Source organism: Seriola aureovittata, chromosome 15 (genome assembly GCF_021018895.1).
Source record: "Seriola aureovittata isolate HTS-2021-v1 ecotype China chromosome 15, ASM2101889v1, whole genome shotgun sequence".
In the NCBI taxonomy this organism is placed as follows: Eukaryota; Metazoa; Chordata; class Actinopteri; order Carangiformes; family Carangidae; genus Seriola; species Seriola aureovittata.
Window position 1 is genome coordinate 20,581,578 of NC_079378.1, and position 16,976 is coordinate 20,598,553.

At 43.2% G+C, this 16,976-nt stretch overlaps 1 protein-coding gene across 6 annotated transcripts in view; it reads left to right on the forward strand.

Annotated features, from left to right (window-relative positions):
- Window positions 1-16,976, forward strand: part of arhgap32b (Rho GTPase activating protein 32b) — a 113,629-nt gene that overhangs the window by 92,698 nt on the left and 3,955 nt on the right. For 5 of the 6 annotated variants that reach the window (XM_056398146.1, XM_056398147.1, XM_056398148.1 and 2 more), the window contains 11 exons: window positions 7,345-7,494; window positions 10,595-10,697; window positions 11,536-11,680; window positions 12,253-12,335; window positions 12,686-12,793; window positions 13,194-13,339; window positions 13,449-13,650; window positions 14,022-14,167; window positions 14,274-14,348; window positions 14,443-15,339; window positions 15,681-16,351. In XM_056398146.1, coding sequence (XP_056254121.1) covers window positions 7,345-7,494; window positions 10,595-10,697; window positions 11,536-11,680; window positions 12,253-12,335; window positions 12,686-12,793; window positions 13,194-13,339; window positions 13,449-13,650; window positions 14,022-14,167; window positions 14,274-14,348; window positions 14,443-15,339; window positions 15,681-16,351 — 2,726 coding nt within the window. Of the gene's footprint in view, window positions 1-1,468; window positions 1,799-7,344; window positions 7,495-10,594; window positions 10,698-11,535; window positions 11,681-12,252; window positions 12,336-12,685; window positions 12,794-13,193; window positions 13,340-13,448; window positions 13,651-14,021; window positions 14,168-14,273; window positions 14,349-14,442; window positions 15,340-15,680; window positions 16,352-16,976 lie in introns of those variants that run through there. The other variant, XM_056398151.1, reaches the window with a different exon arrangement.

Consider the following 16,976-nt stretch of genomic DNA (forward strand, 5'->3'; position numbering starts at 1 on the left):
ACTTATGACAACATTTCACATAAATCTGTAATAGGATAAAGTGATGAAGTGATTACATGTTATATCCTAATGGTCACTGTAATGTCATGTTATGCAAAAACACTTTTCTGGCCATCACTCAGCGCTGTAACTCAAGAACAGAAGGGGTGGTTGTGACCGCTTTGAACCTGTGGTGCTGGGTTGAAGATGTGTGTGTGAAGCCTCCATGTTTTAGAATTGAAAAGAAGCAGCCTCCGTCTTTGAAGCAATGTCTAATATCATGGCTACAACTTTGTTCTCTATCAGAATCAGGTTTATTGCCTAAGGACACATACAAGGGAAATTGACTGTTTTTTGTTTCTCTCAATATAACCTCCAGTTACACATAATACCTTTTTATTAAATTCCTTCAACGTCTCAACTGACATGGATGTAAACTGCAAATTGACTGGTTGATGGAGGCAAACAACATCTTTGGACCTCGAAGTTGTCATCAACATCTGGGAAGTTTAAAGGGGAAATCACTCTTTGGATGAACTGCTAACAACTCATAGACATCTGAAACACAATAGTCTTTCTTCTGAGTGGTCAAATAGTAAAAACAATACAATATTTCCCTCTGAATTGTAGGAGTATAAAGTAGCATAAAATGGAAATATACACTACCATACAAGTACCTCAAAATTGTACTCAAGCACAGTAGTTAATGTACTGCAGGCCAAAGAAATGTCTTAAACGCTTGTCAGGTTGAACAGATTGGATGCAGTGGAAGAGTCTTACTGCAGTCTTGTGATTCTCGATCAACAGCAAATTAGTTTGACTTTATTTTGACTCAACATGTCTGCTTAGGGACAAATCTAGTTAAAGAAATAATAAGGTAATGTCTTCAGGGGGCCATAGGGCCCTTTAGAGGGGAGAGCTGAGTCACAGTCAACGCTAGGCCATCCATGCTATATGTCATATGCTGCTTGTTAGATGCCTGTGTGTGCACAATCTAAAAGAGCATTTTCCACTGTTAAACCACCAGGTCCCATCTTGGCTGCTTAATTCCTGTGCCTCCTTAAAATGCAGTTGGAAATGTTGAAATGTTATACATGGACAAGTCAGTAAATAGGAGGCAGGGGTGCACTGTGCTAAATTGAAGAGAACTTGAAAGCACATTAAAAACACTGAATCATTGGCATGTAATACTGCAGCACAAAGTAGCAGTGAAGTGTTTCATCTTTTGTTATTTCTGGTCAGAAGCACAACAATTTAACAAGGCTTTGCAGCACTTAACCTCACATCATGGACATGGGAGTTTATTGGAGCTAAACGTGAAAGTAAAATGAGTTTGTATTTATACTTTTTGTTTTTCAGAAATCAGATAGACAGGGCAGGCATTGCATCAAGTAATTTTTTTGTAATAGAAAACCACCCACTCCCTCATTTTGACTAAATGAAAAGAATTGCTGTAATAGCACCCACAGCTTTGTTAGAATCAGGTTGACAGCGCGTAATTATCATATTTCCGGAAGCACGTGAAGGCAGCACGCTGCTGGTTGTAAACCTATCCGTGGGAGCGGAGGTCTGTGTGGAGACTGGCTGACAGAGCAGAGAGGGAAGTCCGCCGCTGCTGTGCTGCGTCTGTCTAAACTTTACACTTTAGTCATCTTCGGTTAAACAGACTTCGTCGCTTTCAAATGAAGTTTCACCGCGGGTTTGTCTCTGTAAGTGTCCGTTCAGCCGAAGACATAACACAAGTGAACAGTTGTACTTTGGACTTTTTTTGAATTCCTGTCATAAAGCCTCCGGGCAGGTCCAGCGTTATGAAGCGAAGGTAAGAAAACACGTTTATTTATTGATTTTTGAATCAGTATCCCCTCATGAATTGCCTGTCTGTTTTTAATTACTCTGGACATATTTAAGAGTTAACCTTCAGTTACACGGATCGTGTTTCATGAGGCACAAACTGTGTGAAGAGGATCCTACGTAGCTCTTAAAGAAGTGGAAAATATTGCTCCTTCCCCATGTGACTCCAGATTTTTTTTCTCTTTACATAACTTTGTAATATATTTATGATATATTTATATGTCCCTGTATTACAGTATCATAGGCTGTTAAACAAAGCATAGATAGTTGAAAAGCCTCGAAATGCATTTAATAACTTGTCTATTTAACATGAAATATATTGTAAGATGATTTAAAGGTGTGAACCATCTGTATAAACATTTATAAGTAGCTCCTCACATTAAGAGTCCACAGTTAAGTTGCTCAGAAAATGAAGCCAAACCTTGCCTGACAGTCCCCTCTCTGTCCCCTCTTCCCTCTGCTGAAATTGTGTTCAGTGGTGCATTGACAGTTGGAACAATAAGGCATTTTGCTCGTACTATCTTTGCACACATAAGCTCTTATTTCCAAGCAGAGGTCACTGTCACTCATGGCTGCCTTTAAGGCAGAAGCTGCTTGTTGTTTACTCAGTGAACTTCCATCCAGAAACACCAACAGGAGATGTGTTTAATGGGCGTAAACACAGCGTCTCCCACGCAGTGTTATTGTTCTGTTAGTTTGATAAATGGAAACATTATCTCTGTGGTATCTGCCTCTCAATGGACAAATATTCTTTTTTCATTGGTAGCGATCTGGAAGTGATACCAATAACATGATGCTTGTTGAGTCCCTTAAGTGGATATAAAAGATCAGCTACTCAGAGAAACTCACTAAGATTTGTTAAGATTAATTGTGGTTAAAGCCATATTGAAAATATTGAAAGGATTTTGTACCTAGTCACTTGTCTTTTAAATGCAAAGTGAATGCAATAGTATTGATAAGTTGGCAGACAGCAAATTTGGAAAAACTGCAGACATTTTCAGACACAGTATTGGCAAAGAAAAACTCAACTTTAATTTGCAGGATCCACCCCAGCTAAAACACATTTAATCTGTTTAGAAAAAAACAAAAATCACATCCCAGACAAAACTCCTGTTCTCTCATCATGTGGATCTCTGAGACTGACGCTGAAATCATATCCAACCCGTCCATGTAGTGTTTTCCTGAAACTACAACAGCAAACAGGAGGGGGAGTTTGAATTTCCCGCTTTGTGTGTGTGTGTGTGTGTGTGTGTGTGTGTGTGTGTGTGTGTGTGGGAGGGGGGGGGGTCTAGCTGGAGAGAAAAGGCTGAGTCGAGCTGGGATGAGACCATTGTGAAGCCCTGAGGAGCCGCGGTCACGCCTAGATGTGCATGTGTATTCAGGGAACACTGACACACAGAGCAGTTGTATCAAATATCTCAGGATAAACTCTGCTGATTGGCTCTGTGGTGTCACCGCTCTTAATTTAGGACGTTGTTGTGTTGCTATGAAGTAATTTTCCTCCAATCTGTGTTAACTGAATTTAATGAGGTTTGGGGTTGGAGCGGGGAAAGAGAGCATGATGTTTGCCATTACATCTGTAATTGTTCCTGCTGTAATGCTTGGCCTCTTTTCTCCTCGCCCCCCGCAGCCTCTCACTGGGCTCTCTGAAGGAAAAGCCTCGTCATAGAAACATAGTGAAGGGCTGGAACTGAAACCTGTCAGTGTTCATCAGGCAGTAACCATCCTCTGTATTTAACTTTGCCCTGTCTGGATTTTATCGAGGCACTAACTACTGGCTCTTGTTCCCCAAGCTGTAAATATCTCAGCCCCCACCACCTTTTAGAGTGCCACATGCCAAAGATATGACATCAGATTTGACAATTTTTGGAAATATCCAATAATATTCTACACAACCATTGTCAGCTGTTTGTGTTAAAGGGGCACTCCACAGAAAATCAGTTTACTTGTCCTGGTTAGTCCTGCTCAGCCTGTGAAAACAGCTGTATAAAGTGTTTTGTGTGTCTGGAGCAAGTGTGAAATAATAACCCTGATGATGTCATAGTGATGTCATCAGGCTTATGGTTCTTGATACTAGAAAATGATAATAGAAAGCCTGTGTTACAGACTGTTGGTGTGGAGTTTGAAAGCTGTGGGCGTTTACCAGGCAGAGAGGGTCTAATGATTCACAGTATCCAGTTGCATCGTGGGAAATGTAGGATCCATTATTTTTGGAGTTTAAAGGTCAGGATATCTTGGCGAATGCTGCTTCAAATTTAACCATTTCTTTTCAAATGCATCGCGTGTAAGATTTCCAACTTTGTCAAAGTACAAAACTAAATCACTGCGCTCCAGAGCAATAAATCTTTTAATTATTGTCACAAGAAGCAGCCTCGATGTTCAGTTAAATGCCTTTTACCAGTGACTTTTTCAGTGCTTGAAGAGCTGCTAGCCCACAGGCTGTCATCTGCCTTATAGTAAGCAGATGGGAGAGACTGTCCATGCTCTGGAGAGTCATGCTTGTCACTGCGCTCCTCTTCCTCACGTCTTATTACAGCCAGTCTGGGTTCTTCAATGGAAGTGACGTGTCGGTGTAAGCCAACACAGTTGCACAGTCAGCTCCGCTCCGCTCCGCCCCCTCCCCTACATGATACTGATGGCCCTTTTTTTTTTTTTTTGATGCCTCAACAGTGAGTAAACAAAGCTGCCTCAGCGGTTTTGTCTCTGGATACAGCAGTGCAGGAGGAATTTCTCCCAGAGGGGTGAACTCTGGCTCCACATTTCCCTGACATGAAACGCTGGGTCCTGTTTACAGATGCTGGCTCAGAGCACGCCTGTTGATCCAGAGTTGATTGTGCTTCTTCATTAAAACGGCACACCATAGAGACTCTGGATTTAAAACTGTGTTTCAGACTTTATTTATTTACTTTGAGTAGTGAGGTGGTTATAAATCTATCTGAGTTCATTTACACTAGTGTGTGAGTTTTGAACAGACGCCAAGAGAATTTTACTGATGGATTAGATCTGTTGAACACACGGTGTGAGTAAAGGATCTCGCAGACTGGTTAGTGGGAAGATAGACATGCAAAGAATGGAAACAAGTGTGAACCATCTTACCCTGACACTTTGTTGCAGTTCAGTTTCTGCTGCTCCTTGGCTTGTGTTTGATTCAAAGGAGCAACTGAATGAAAAGTAATGAGCGCCACCGCCTCAGTTTTTCTGAAACATGTTCTCATGCACTCTCATTGTGTGCACATATTTTTATTAGTTAGTATTCTGCCAATACAATGAGCAGCTTAATTCAACTACAAAGTAACTTTCCATTCCCGTCAGCTTATTAGTTTTACAGCAGTCTTGATGTTTTTATCCAATATGTACTCGAACAGACTGTCAATTAAGTCTGCTGCACACACTTTACCTTCACAGTGTAAATGCAGCATGCAAAACAGGCAGCTTCTCATTAATTTTTACCTAATGGTCTTTGGGAGAGGGGGGCCGGGTCTCGCACAGCGTCTGTTCTTGGAATAATTCTTACTTAAATTCATCACTTCAGACAAATCATCACGCTCGACACTTTTTTATTCTTCTCAAACACACCGTGCAGCCGTATCTTTCTTTAACGCAGCTTTTTTTTGTTTCTGGAGAGCGGGGTTTGGTAAGCAGTGGCCTACTTTTAGAGCTCAGCTTGGCAGCAGACAGCATAGAGTAACCGTATCTCTCCAAAGACGAGTTATTTATTTGATTGAATGGTAAATGCTTTCTTCTTTTAAACTGCAGCCTCTTGTGTTTATTTTGGTCTGAAGGCCGGAGCAGGTAAAAATATATAGTCAAAGTCTGTGAAGCACATGAGAGAAGTGGAAGGGGAAGGGGAGGGACGGGCTGTGATCGTGACTGTATTTAAAATCAGTTAAAGCAATGTGCCCTGGAATATAAATAAAAACTGATGCGACGCAGCAGTTTTTCCACTTTAGCCCTGAGCACCTCAGACAGAAGATGTTGGTGCGAGCTCTCTGGTTTTAGAGATTTAGTGAAGTTCCAGATGTGTTGTGGCTGAAAGAGCACACTGATCTGAAGATAGGATAGGTAATGGACATTTTCAATAGTGTCCTCATTAATAAACCTTAAGCAAAGCAAAAACCTTTTGTCCAGAGTGGGACCATCTGCACATCTGTAATTTCCTACATTCCTGGATTCAGGAGCCGCGTGGCTGCTGAGAGCTCCACGTTCAGAAAGGGTAGTTGTGCTGTGGAAGACTGCAGAGTGACTGAATAGTAGGAAGAGTTGTTGGTCAAAGTCGGTGTGAAGGGCAGAACGATGTAAAGTGTCCACAGAGGATCAAAGGGAGACAGGTAGAAAAAAACAAAAGGTGAGATCCAAGACGAGACGAGTCTTCAGCGAAGCAGTGACAGAAGCTGAGGGCGGACCACTGATACACTGGTGAGAGAACAGAGACGGAGAGGACGAGAGAGGATTGTCGGAGGCGTTGATTCATTATTTGTGATGTCTTAGGTCCACATCAAAGGCTTTACGGTGGATTTCAGGTTTGAAGAACAGAGAGAACGGCAGATGACGATGCTTCAAGAGTTGATCTGGAGAAGATCCTGTAAATGTGGTGATTAGTAGCAACCTCAGCTTCACAGAGAGGGTTTTATTTAAAGATACTTAAATACTCAACTCAGTAAATGTAGGATTAAGACGGTGAAATAATTGGTTTTCAACCTTGTGATGAACCTGTTTTGTTCACTCATCTTCAGAGAGCAGCAGTGTTTCTACGTAACATCTAACCTGACATTAGATACATGACAATGCTTCTGCTTTTTCAGATCAGAAAATATTGGTCTGTTAACCAGAACTGATTTTAACTGTTCAGTTAAAGGAAAATTTAAGCTTTCATCATCACATTCACATCATCTGCAGAGCCCAGTCAAGTTAAAGGACTGAGTGGAAAAACACTGCTACTGTCATCTCACCAGTGGCTGACTGTGTGATTTTCAGGGAGGTTTCCTTTTTTTTTTTTTTCAAACAATTGTCTGGAGTGAAGGCTCCGACTCCATTGTTCCTCCCTCCAAAAAATGCATATTGTTTGATTCACTTCCACATCTCTCTAAAGCAGAGAAAATAACTGGTGTGTAGTTTAAGAAGCTTACGACCCTTTCCCAGGCAGAGTGTCTGATTAATGTGGGTCGAGTTTTTTAAGTAGGTCTACTCCTTTTTTTTGTCTTGTTTTGAAGAGGGACAGAGGATACTGGTGTTGGATGTGGAGAATTCCTTTGTAGTTGCCTGGGAGGTGGTATTTAAGAACGAAGCTTTCGCTTCAAGGAAACTAGACATGCATAAAGGAAGGGTTTGCATCAGAATGAAGCTGAAATGCACAATGGGACAACGTTGAGCACCTTGTATGGGGTTTCACTCTAGTGCATGGGTAAAGCTTGTGTGAAAGCTGAGCCAGTGTCAAACCCACACTTACTGTAGTGTAGTAAACATCTGTGTAAGGGTTCCTAAGATCTGTCCTTCCTTCCTTCCATGGTTCCTCAGTGTCTAAGAAGCACGGGAAGCTGATCACCTTCTTGCGCTCCTTCATGAAGTCCAGACCCACCAAGCAGAAGCTGAAGCAGAGGGGCATCCTCCGGGAGAGGGTGTTCGGCTGCGACCTGGGAGAACATCTCCTCAACTCAGGACACGATGGTGAGAAACACTCACATACACACGCCTGAGAGTAGTTACTTCCTGGATCAATTTATGCGTCTTACAGTCTTACATTATAGACAGGCTTTGATTCCTAATTCCCCCTGTTCCTTGCTTAATGCAAACTCAAAACTTCCTCCGTGTCTATCTTGATAAATTCATCATTATGGTAATTCCATAGCACCGGTTCCAGACATTGCCCTCTTTCTTCTTTAAAGATTTTTCACATTAAAAGTCTTTCTGGGTGCTTAGCAATTTGACATTTTGGGAAGTATAATAATTTTTCTCACTTGGAGAGAGTTGGATGTCCAGATTGATACCAATATGCCTGTCAATTAGCTTAGCTTAGCATAAAGACTGGAAACAGGGAAACAGCTAGCTTGGCTCTGTCCAAAGGTAGAAAAGTCTGCTTAGCAACACCTCTGAAGCTCACCGAATTAACATGTGATGTTTGTTAAATCCGTACATACGTGGTTTTATAGATGTGTTATATATAGTGACTTCCTGGAGTCTCCATTGTTTGCACAACAACACTCAAGGACATGGCTGTGTGCAGACAAGTAATAGTCCCCCTGACTATTAGCTGATGCGGTCTTTCTGTGAATACCAGCTGTTTAATGAAAGTTTACTGTATTATAATAAAATGCTGCAGTTTTTCAGGTTCAGTTAATCTTGATCTTTATCCTTCAGGCTCAAATTCAAATTATGAATTAAGAATGTTTAACATATTTCATTGGGAAACTTTTCCTCAAACACGCCTGCCTCCCTTCTTTATAACTCTAACGAGCTAATAATAATTTTCAGATGAAATTCATTATGGACCTTAAAACAAATATTCACCACATACTGTATATAAATAGAAGCACTTCCTGGTTGTAATTAAGTTCCAGGGGTGAAGTCTCCATTTATCTGCTGCAGACAATCTGATTTCCGGCTCTCTCAGCAGCTCGTCTGGCAGGTAAGCTGATGTGATGGTCTCAGTGACAGAGTGGGAGGATAATGGTGTCTCGATTACACTGTAGCATCAGCTACCAGCCAGTGTAATGATGTTACTCTGCTGTTAAGCTTTGATCAGTAACTTCATTTCACTTCATGTTGGCACTTACTTGAAAACCCATTTATTTATGTGGATGGATGTGAGTGGTTCTTATCTTAGCAGCACATTAGAGAGCAGGGATCAGACTGAATCCTGTCCATTTTGTGTCGGCCATCCTGCATCGCAGTCACGCCTTCAAGAGCCTCGACCTCTGTAAACCCTGCCTCACCTTTACAGGCAGAGATAAGCCACTCTTTCACACTGCGGGGTCAAACAGTCAAGGTTCTGACTCTTGCAGTATCTTATGAGAAATAAAAGATAACTGTAGAGTAAAAGAAACATGGTTAATAATTATGATTTATAGTTTATGAGCTAACCACAGAAACTCTGCTGCTGCATAGATGAATGAGGGTTGTAGGCGGACATGCTGTGACAATTCACTACAAAACTTGCATTTATCACTGTAAAGGATTTTCATTCATCCTGTAAAATTAGCTATAAGTTAAATCTCCAAAAACAGGCAGCCAGACTTTTTCTTGTGCTGTTATCAGATGCTTCAACAACAAACTGAGACTTTGGGGAGAAAACAGAAAGTAGAAGCCACAAACATCTGCTCCATGAAATAAATTGTACTTTAACAAATCTCCATTAAAACCTCATGTTTCAGTCGTGCTGATGAGGAAGCGCTAAAGATCAAGTGATCTGCCTACATGGGGCTGATGGTGAGCTGCCAACCCTTGCTGGCTGGAATTCCACCTTAACAATTTCATACGTTTCAGATTTTTATTAAATGATGCATTTCCTCTGAGTTTTGATTAATTTGATGCTTTAAATCATAAGTGGGCAATTCATGCTGTGTTTAATTAATGTAATTCCTCCGCACAGCTCTTTCACATGCAAACTCTGGAGGTCAGAAGCGCTTTGTAAACTCTTTTATTTCTCCTGAAAGCCTCTGTCATAACCAATTTCAGACTGCTGCCTTGAGACTGAATTACTTCCACGTCCTACCGTCATCTGTCAGAGGAGGCGACAGCCAACCATCAGTAACCTACACATCTCTGCTTTTGTTGTCAGTCTGCCAAAAGATTTTTATTTCCCTCTGCACTGAAGTCAGTCTGAACTTTTAAAAGGACATTTTAAGGTATTCAGATCATCACTGAAAGCAGCTGTTTGAATACTGTTGTTTTGACTAGAGTGTAAGAGGATGATTTTTTTATGTGTTGGAGACGTATTCCACACTCAGTATGTTGTGTATCTTTGTGGTGAGAGAATCTCATAACAAAAACTTGCTACGTGAAGAACTTGGAGAGGATTTATCCATCCTGAATGTCCTCGCCTCAGCTGGAGAATGCCAACTCGTTTCCTCAGATCTGACCTCCTTTTCTCTTTGGCTATGTGAGGAATTCATCTGAACAGCTGCTTCGGCGAGTGTCCCACTCTCTGTCATCATCTGAATGATGTGTGAGCTGTGGGAGGCCTGGGAACCTCCTTAGACACACCGTCTTTATCTCCCACACACACACACACAGACACACACACACACACACACACACACACACACACACAGATAAATAACATGCCTCTTATGATTCATGGTTGGTGAAGGAGAATGAAGCAGCTCTGTGTTGTGAGTTTTTTTTTTTTATTTGGTCTAAACACACAATCACTGGCATTGTGCTTTGAAGGCGATCGTACATGATTGGCTGCCTCACTCACAAACAGCATGGTATCTCACTGTTTACTTCAGCCAGTAAAGAAATGTAATATTTTTTGAAAGTCTTCAGGATTCATTTCTTTCCACTTTACACGGTTCAAATGTTTCCACCCTCAGAAAAGTGTTTTTCCTTCCAGAAGCACAGAAAGGTTTTGTGATTCACAGTCAATATTCTTCCTGAGTCTGCAGCCTCGTGTCCAAAAAGCCCCTGAACTGTAGCCTGACCGCACTGCGCACACACTTCAGAGAGGAAAGCCACCCTGTTCTTGACCCCGGGCGCTCAGTGAAGACTGGACCAATATTGACTGAGAGAGATGTGTTATGTGATGACACGCTGTTTGTGTTCACAGTGCCCCAGGTCCTCAAGAGCTGCACCGAGTTCATCGAGAAACACGGTGTGGTGGACGGCATCTACCGCCTCTCTGGAATCGCCTCAAATATCCAGAAATTGCGGTAGGAGACACAAACACACACACACACACACACACACACACACACACACACTGCCCAGAAAATACAGCTCAGCACACAACTTGATTCAAGTGTTTATCAGGAAATGTCATTTGCTACAGGAGGAGCTCACAAATATTATCCCACTGTAGCCTTCATCCAATGGTTGATAACATGAGCTCCATGTGAGATTACTGCATCTGTAAAAAAAGAAAAAGAAAAAAAAAACAGTTGTTCCTCATCATCAGTGTTTTTTGTTTAATGTTGTCATACCAGCATAAGTGCTTAGGTAACTGGAGCTTTTACAGCCGTTGTGCCTTGTAAAATGCAGCATGTGCTGGGTACATGTGAGGAGCTGTTGTTTTTCTTCTGTGCTGTGAAGATTATAAAGGTAATTTAGTGTTTATGTGTAAATGTGGGATGGGGAGGGTTTTTATGTGGAGATGACCACATGCGTCGGGTGTTTCGATTTCACTGATCCTCACTAAAATCTCTCTAAATGGTGTCTCCTGATTGTCCAGCTGTGAGAATAGTTCATAGAGATGTTGAAAAGTCACCTACAATTAATAGAGTAAGCTCACACCAATGGGCTCTACAAGAGTCTAATTACAGTCTCAGTTCAATGAAAGTAAATGTCATTTTCAGGACATGTGGAGATGTTTTTGAAAGAACGTCTCTTTATATATCAATATTTTTTTCTTCTACAAAACCAGTGAAATGCAGCTTGACCCTTCTCCTGTCTTGTATCCCTCCATCAAATCACACCGGCCCTTACAATGATGTTTTTCTTCAGAGATGGTTAAAGTTTGTTGCCTCTGCCTTCGCCTTCTTTCTTTCTCAGGCACGAGTTTGACTCTGAGCAGATCCCCGACCTGACCAAAGATGTTTACATCCAGGACATCCACTGTGTTGGCTCGCTGTGTAAGCTCTACTTCAGAGAGCTGCCCAACCCCCTGCTCACCTACCAGCTCTACGAGAAATTCTCTGTAAGCAAAGCAGCAAGCACTTCTCACACACTTCTCACACTCCAATTTAATGTGTTGAAACACGTCTGTTGACTATTGCGACACATGACTCTTTCGGTTTTGCATACAGATGCCCCAAAGGAGACTGATTGGGCGTGACTGATTATTGATTTGCAAAATTGTGCTCTGTAGGAAAGAAAGTAAATTCCTCCAATTTATCTTGTAGGAATTCTTTTAGTTTATCTCAGCTGTGAGTCAGTGACACCCCTAAAATAATAGCATTGTACCCGACACACCCTGTCATTACAAATGCAGCAAACCACCCTCTGTGTGACTTGGAATAAAAACTTTCTCCAAACAGAGCTGTCTCTGAGGATGAAGTAAATGTTTGCTGGTTGTTATGGCAGCTGGGGAGGGGAGAGGAGAGGAGGGGTGGGTGGGTGGGGGGACTGGTGTCCCCCGCCATGTTCCATGTAGCAGTATGAACCTGGGATGACAAGTGAAGTAGCTTATGTTGATGCAGTGATACATCCCATTATTTACCCCCCCTTCCCTATCTCATCCCCATCCTCTGCTGTGTTTTGACTCTGAAGGAGGCCGTATCAGCGGCGACGGATGAAGAACGACTCATCAAAATCCATGATGTCATCCAGCAGCTTCCTCCGCCGCATTACAGGTCAGTGTGGAGGCGCACTGCCCCCATTGGCAGGCCTGCTAACTGACAGATTACAGATGTATTGTGCATTCAACTCAGTTAAGATCAAGGGGTTTTAAAGAGCCACACTGCAGAGAAGAGAATAATTTAACAGGTCCCAGGTGACTTTTAAATTGGTGATGATGAACCAGTTTTTTTTCTCATCCTATGTTAAAGCACATAAATGCAAATTTCTAAGTGACAGTCAATGTGGATTTGAGCACAGAGTGAAATATTGATGCTCTGAAGAAGCAGCTCCGGTCATTACTCACACACTGCACATCACTAGTGGGAACCAATTAAATCTGAATAAATTAATTTTTGATTCCTAGGACCCTGGAGTTCCTCATGAGACACCTTTCCCGCCTGGCAACGTTCAGCTACATCACCAACATGCACAGCAAGAACCTGGCCATCGTCTGGGCCCCCAACCTGTTGAGGTGAGACACCGTCCTGCTGTGTATACACTTGTTCTGTGTATGCTTGTTTTTCAGTTTGTAAATCGTCATCTCAAAGTCAGCTGTCATTTTTTGTAGTAACTTTTTTTTATAAAAGAGTAATTCAGATGATTTTCTCAGTGTGACATATAGTTAAGTTTCTTTGGTTTCTTCTATACTACTCACATTAGCTGCTTTAAATGAGTCATTCTGTCTGAGTGGAAGGATTAAAGCACAACACAACACACATCTAATGCTGGAAACGCATCGTAAAGTGATTTATATAAATGTTGTAACTTTAAATCTAACCACTTAAACATAATCCGGTGGACAGGATTTGATTCAGTGCTTTTTAAGCTAATTCCATTATTAAGTCAAACTTGTCTTTCCGTGGTTGTCTCAGGTCAAAACAGATCGAATCTGCGTGCTTCAGCGGCACAGCAGCTTTCATGGAAGTCAGAATCCAGTCCGTGGTGGTGGAGTTCATCCTCAACCACGTGGACGTTCTCTTTAGTGCTAAACTCAGCTCACTAATACGAGAGGGAGCAGGTACGTATGGGTATTAAATACATGAATAGATAAGTGGCCATTCCGCTCCCCACAGCTGTGTCTACTTTACCATTTATTGCTGTACTCCTGCCTGATTCCACATCACCAGGTCACAACTCGTTGTCACGGCCCAAGTCCCTGCTGGTTTCGTCACCCTCCACAAAACTTCTGAGTCTGGAGGAGGCCCAGGCCAGGACCCAGGCTCAGATCAACTCTCCGGTCACCGAAGACAGCAAGTACATCGAGGTGGGCGAAGGTCCAGCCGCCCTGCAGGGCAAGTTCCACACCGTCATCGAGTTTCCCACCGAGAGGTTCGTTAAGACCTTTTACCGATGACAGAACATTTTCATAAGACCAATAAATATGAAATGTAAATTAGACACATAGATGGAGACAGACATTTATATGCATAATAACATTTGTTGGAAAGCGTAATGCTGGAATGGGTCTCCCTCTGCTGGTTGCTTGTAAGACTGCAGGCAGACTCACTCTGCTCCTGCACTAGGTTGCCAGTACAGGCTGGACCCTGACTGTCTCTGGTCTAGTATATTTTAGAAATGAAAATGATCTGATTTTTCACATGAAGAGTTTTTAAAAGCAGGTAAAACACATTAATGTAGCTGATTATTATGTTTGTAAGACAGTGAAATTAATTGTTCCCTGTCTGCTTGTCACCCACCAGGAAGAGGCCTCCTATTAAATCCAAGAAGTCTCCTGTGGGGAGTTGGCGTTCTTTCTTCAACCTGGGCAAGTCTTCCTCCATGTCCAAGCGAAAGCTGCACCGCAATCCCAGTGAGCCTAACGAGCTAAAGGCTATGGCTCTCGCTGGTGAGTTGAAAATGAAGATTTTTCTTAAACAACTTATAACTGTGCACTGAGATGAGCTAAATTGACTAAACAGGAATACTGATACCTGTTAACCTTCATGTTTCAGGAGGCAGAGGAGACACAGCAACATTAAGATCAGCCAAAAGTGAAGAGTCACTGAGTTCCCTGCACAATGTTGAAGGTAATCATTTGAGTCTTCAAGTTACAGACAACTTACTGTCACAGCCTTTTAAAGGGAATTTTTCCTGATAATACTTTTTTTTTTCCTTCCACAGGAGAGTCCAAGGTGTACCGTCCCCGGCGGCCACGCTCCAGCAGCGATGCCCTGTCCGCCTCCTTTAACGGTGAGCTGCTGGACAGCCGGCAACACTGCAACTCCTACGACAACCTGAACGCCACAGAGGACAGTGACGGAGATGATGGTCCCATCTGCGTGCCTGCTCTCATCTCACCTCCCCGCTCAGCAGGTGAAGATGTGGACCTCAGCCCGCCGGACATCGGCATGGCCTCCTTGGACTTTGACCCTATGTCTTTCCAGTGCAGCCTCCCCGACACCTCCTACGCCTTCCCCCTAGATGACTCACTGGCCGGGGCCGGGGCCGGGGCCGGGGCCGGGGCCGGGGCCGGAGCCGGGGCCGGAGCCGGGGCTGGAGCCGGGGCCGAGGCCTCCACGTTAAAGAGGAGCCCCGGCAGCATCTGTGGCAAAACCAACGGTTCTGACATTTCTGCCTCCTTCCTGGGCAGCTTGACCACTCCCTTGTTGTCCACAGACTTCAGTCCAGCTGCTGGAGAAAACATGGAAAGCAAGAAATTGACCACTTCCTATTCTTACACTGATAAACCCACACAGGCTGTGACACCTATTAAATTTGGAAAGGCCACTAGTATGTTACCTTTTGCCACTTCAGAGTTTTTCTCTACAGAGTTGCCTGACAAAAATACAACTGGACAGGCTGTCCCTCCACAGCCATTATCTCCTCTCGTAATACCCAAGGACTCTCCTCCCCTGATGGGCAGTGTGCTGCTGAGGGCAGCCGAGCCGTCGCTGACTGAAGCTTTCCAAATGGAGCTGCACTCGAAGCTGGCAGCGTTTGACAGCGCGGACAGTCGAGAGCTGAGGGGAGAGGACAGCGAACAGCAGGCACCAGCTGCCAGCAGCCACGAGCTCCAAGGTGAGGGGCAGAGAATGACCTGTCTTTTTTTGCAGTGCAGTTTTTGCCATGAATCTGACTTGTAACTGTTTATTTACACAATGTTGCTTAAAAAGAATGTGATAAGTGATACAATCAGTTATATAATGCATTTTTTCTCAGTTTAGTTTTTCAGGTTTTCATGGATTTCATCTTTGAATAAATGTTTTTATGATTGCTGAGGTCCACACTTAACGTGCCCCCTCTTTCCCACTGTTCAAGCACCTTAAAACCTGCCTGCCTGTTGTCATGTCTTCACTTCACCTATACTCTCTTATTCATTCTTCAACTATAGATCCCTTGTGTTTTTGTGTCCCTGATAGGAGTTGTAGCTCTGGACTCTTCAAAGGACCTCACCCTTCATTCCCTCAGCTCGACAGCTCCCACTTCTGCCCCTCCTCCTCTTCCCCCTCCTAAAAATGCTGCCCGCATGTTGGCCCTGGCCCTCGCTGAGTCTGCCCAGCAGGTCTCCATGCAGTCTCAGTCACGTTCCTCTGAGCCCCCGACACCGGTGTCCTCTCTGCAGTCACAGGAGGCCTCTAACTTCCAGGACTTGCCGCATCCGCTTCTCCCACATTTCCAGACTTCCTCCGAAGACAAGGCCAAACGAGGAAGTTCCCCGCCACCAAACAGCACTGCTCCGACTGTCGTCACAGCCCCTACTTGTCCCTCAACTTTCAGTCCTTCAGTCAAAATGCAGCCGCTGGAGTTAACCAGCACAGTTACCAAGTCCCCAGACAGTCCCAGGTCCTCTAGAAGTCCACCTGGAGCACAGCCACATGCAGACTCCACCCCTCCAGATACTCCGCTTTACAAGTGCGCCCCACTTTCTAGTTCAGTCAGCCTGACTTCTCCAACAAGGAAAAGTCCAGAGAGGCAGCAGCCTGTTGCAAGACAGGTCTCAGTCAATACCAGCTCGTCCAGTTCCACTCCAGCCACCACCCCCAGTGGCAGCTGTAAAGACACTGGATTCTTACCGCAGCCTGTTCCTGAGGTAAGTGTCATATCCTACATGACTTAACAGTCATTATATGTTGACATTGTTCTGCAATAAGCATGAATTGACTGATAATTAACATATGTAGCATAAAGTCAGTGATGATCTTTAAAGGAAGTAATTAACAGTTTGGAAAATGATTGATGCTTATTCACTCTCTTGCTGAGAGTCACATGACAGGATTGATACCACTCTCACATCTGCAGCCAGGAGCTTAGCTTATCTTAGCATATAGACTGGAAACACCAAGTGTATCCATGCATTTACCACAGAGTTAAAGGTGTAGGTTACTTGTTTTGATTTTTTTCTGTATGTTTTACACCCTCCATAGGTAATAGAATTTTGTGCTATCGGTTAGTGTCACTAATGTGTTGAGTTGCAGGTTTTAGTTCTCTTAACTATTTTTAATGGTCAATGCTTGTTGTATTTTAAATCCAACAAAAGTCAAATATGCCTTGAACAAAAGGAGCATAAAAAACTAAAACATGTTAAACAACATAAATTAAGTATAATACCACGCTGAAACATCCCAGCAACCAGACTGGTGGCACTGCCCAGCACCTAACTGAGGTGTGCTGCAGCAACGCTCAACTTTTTATAGTAGTTTTTCCTCAGTAAATAA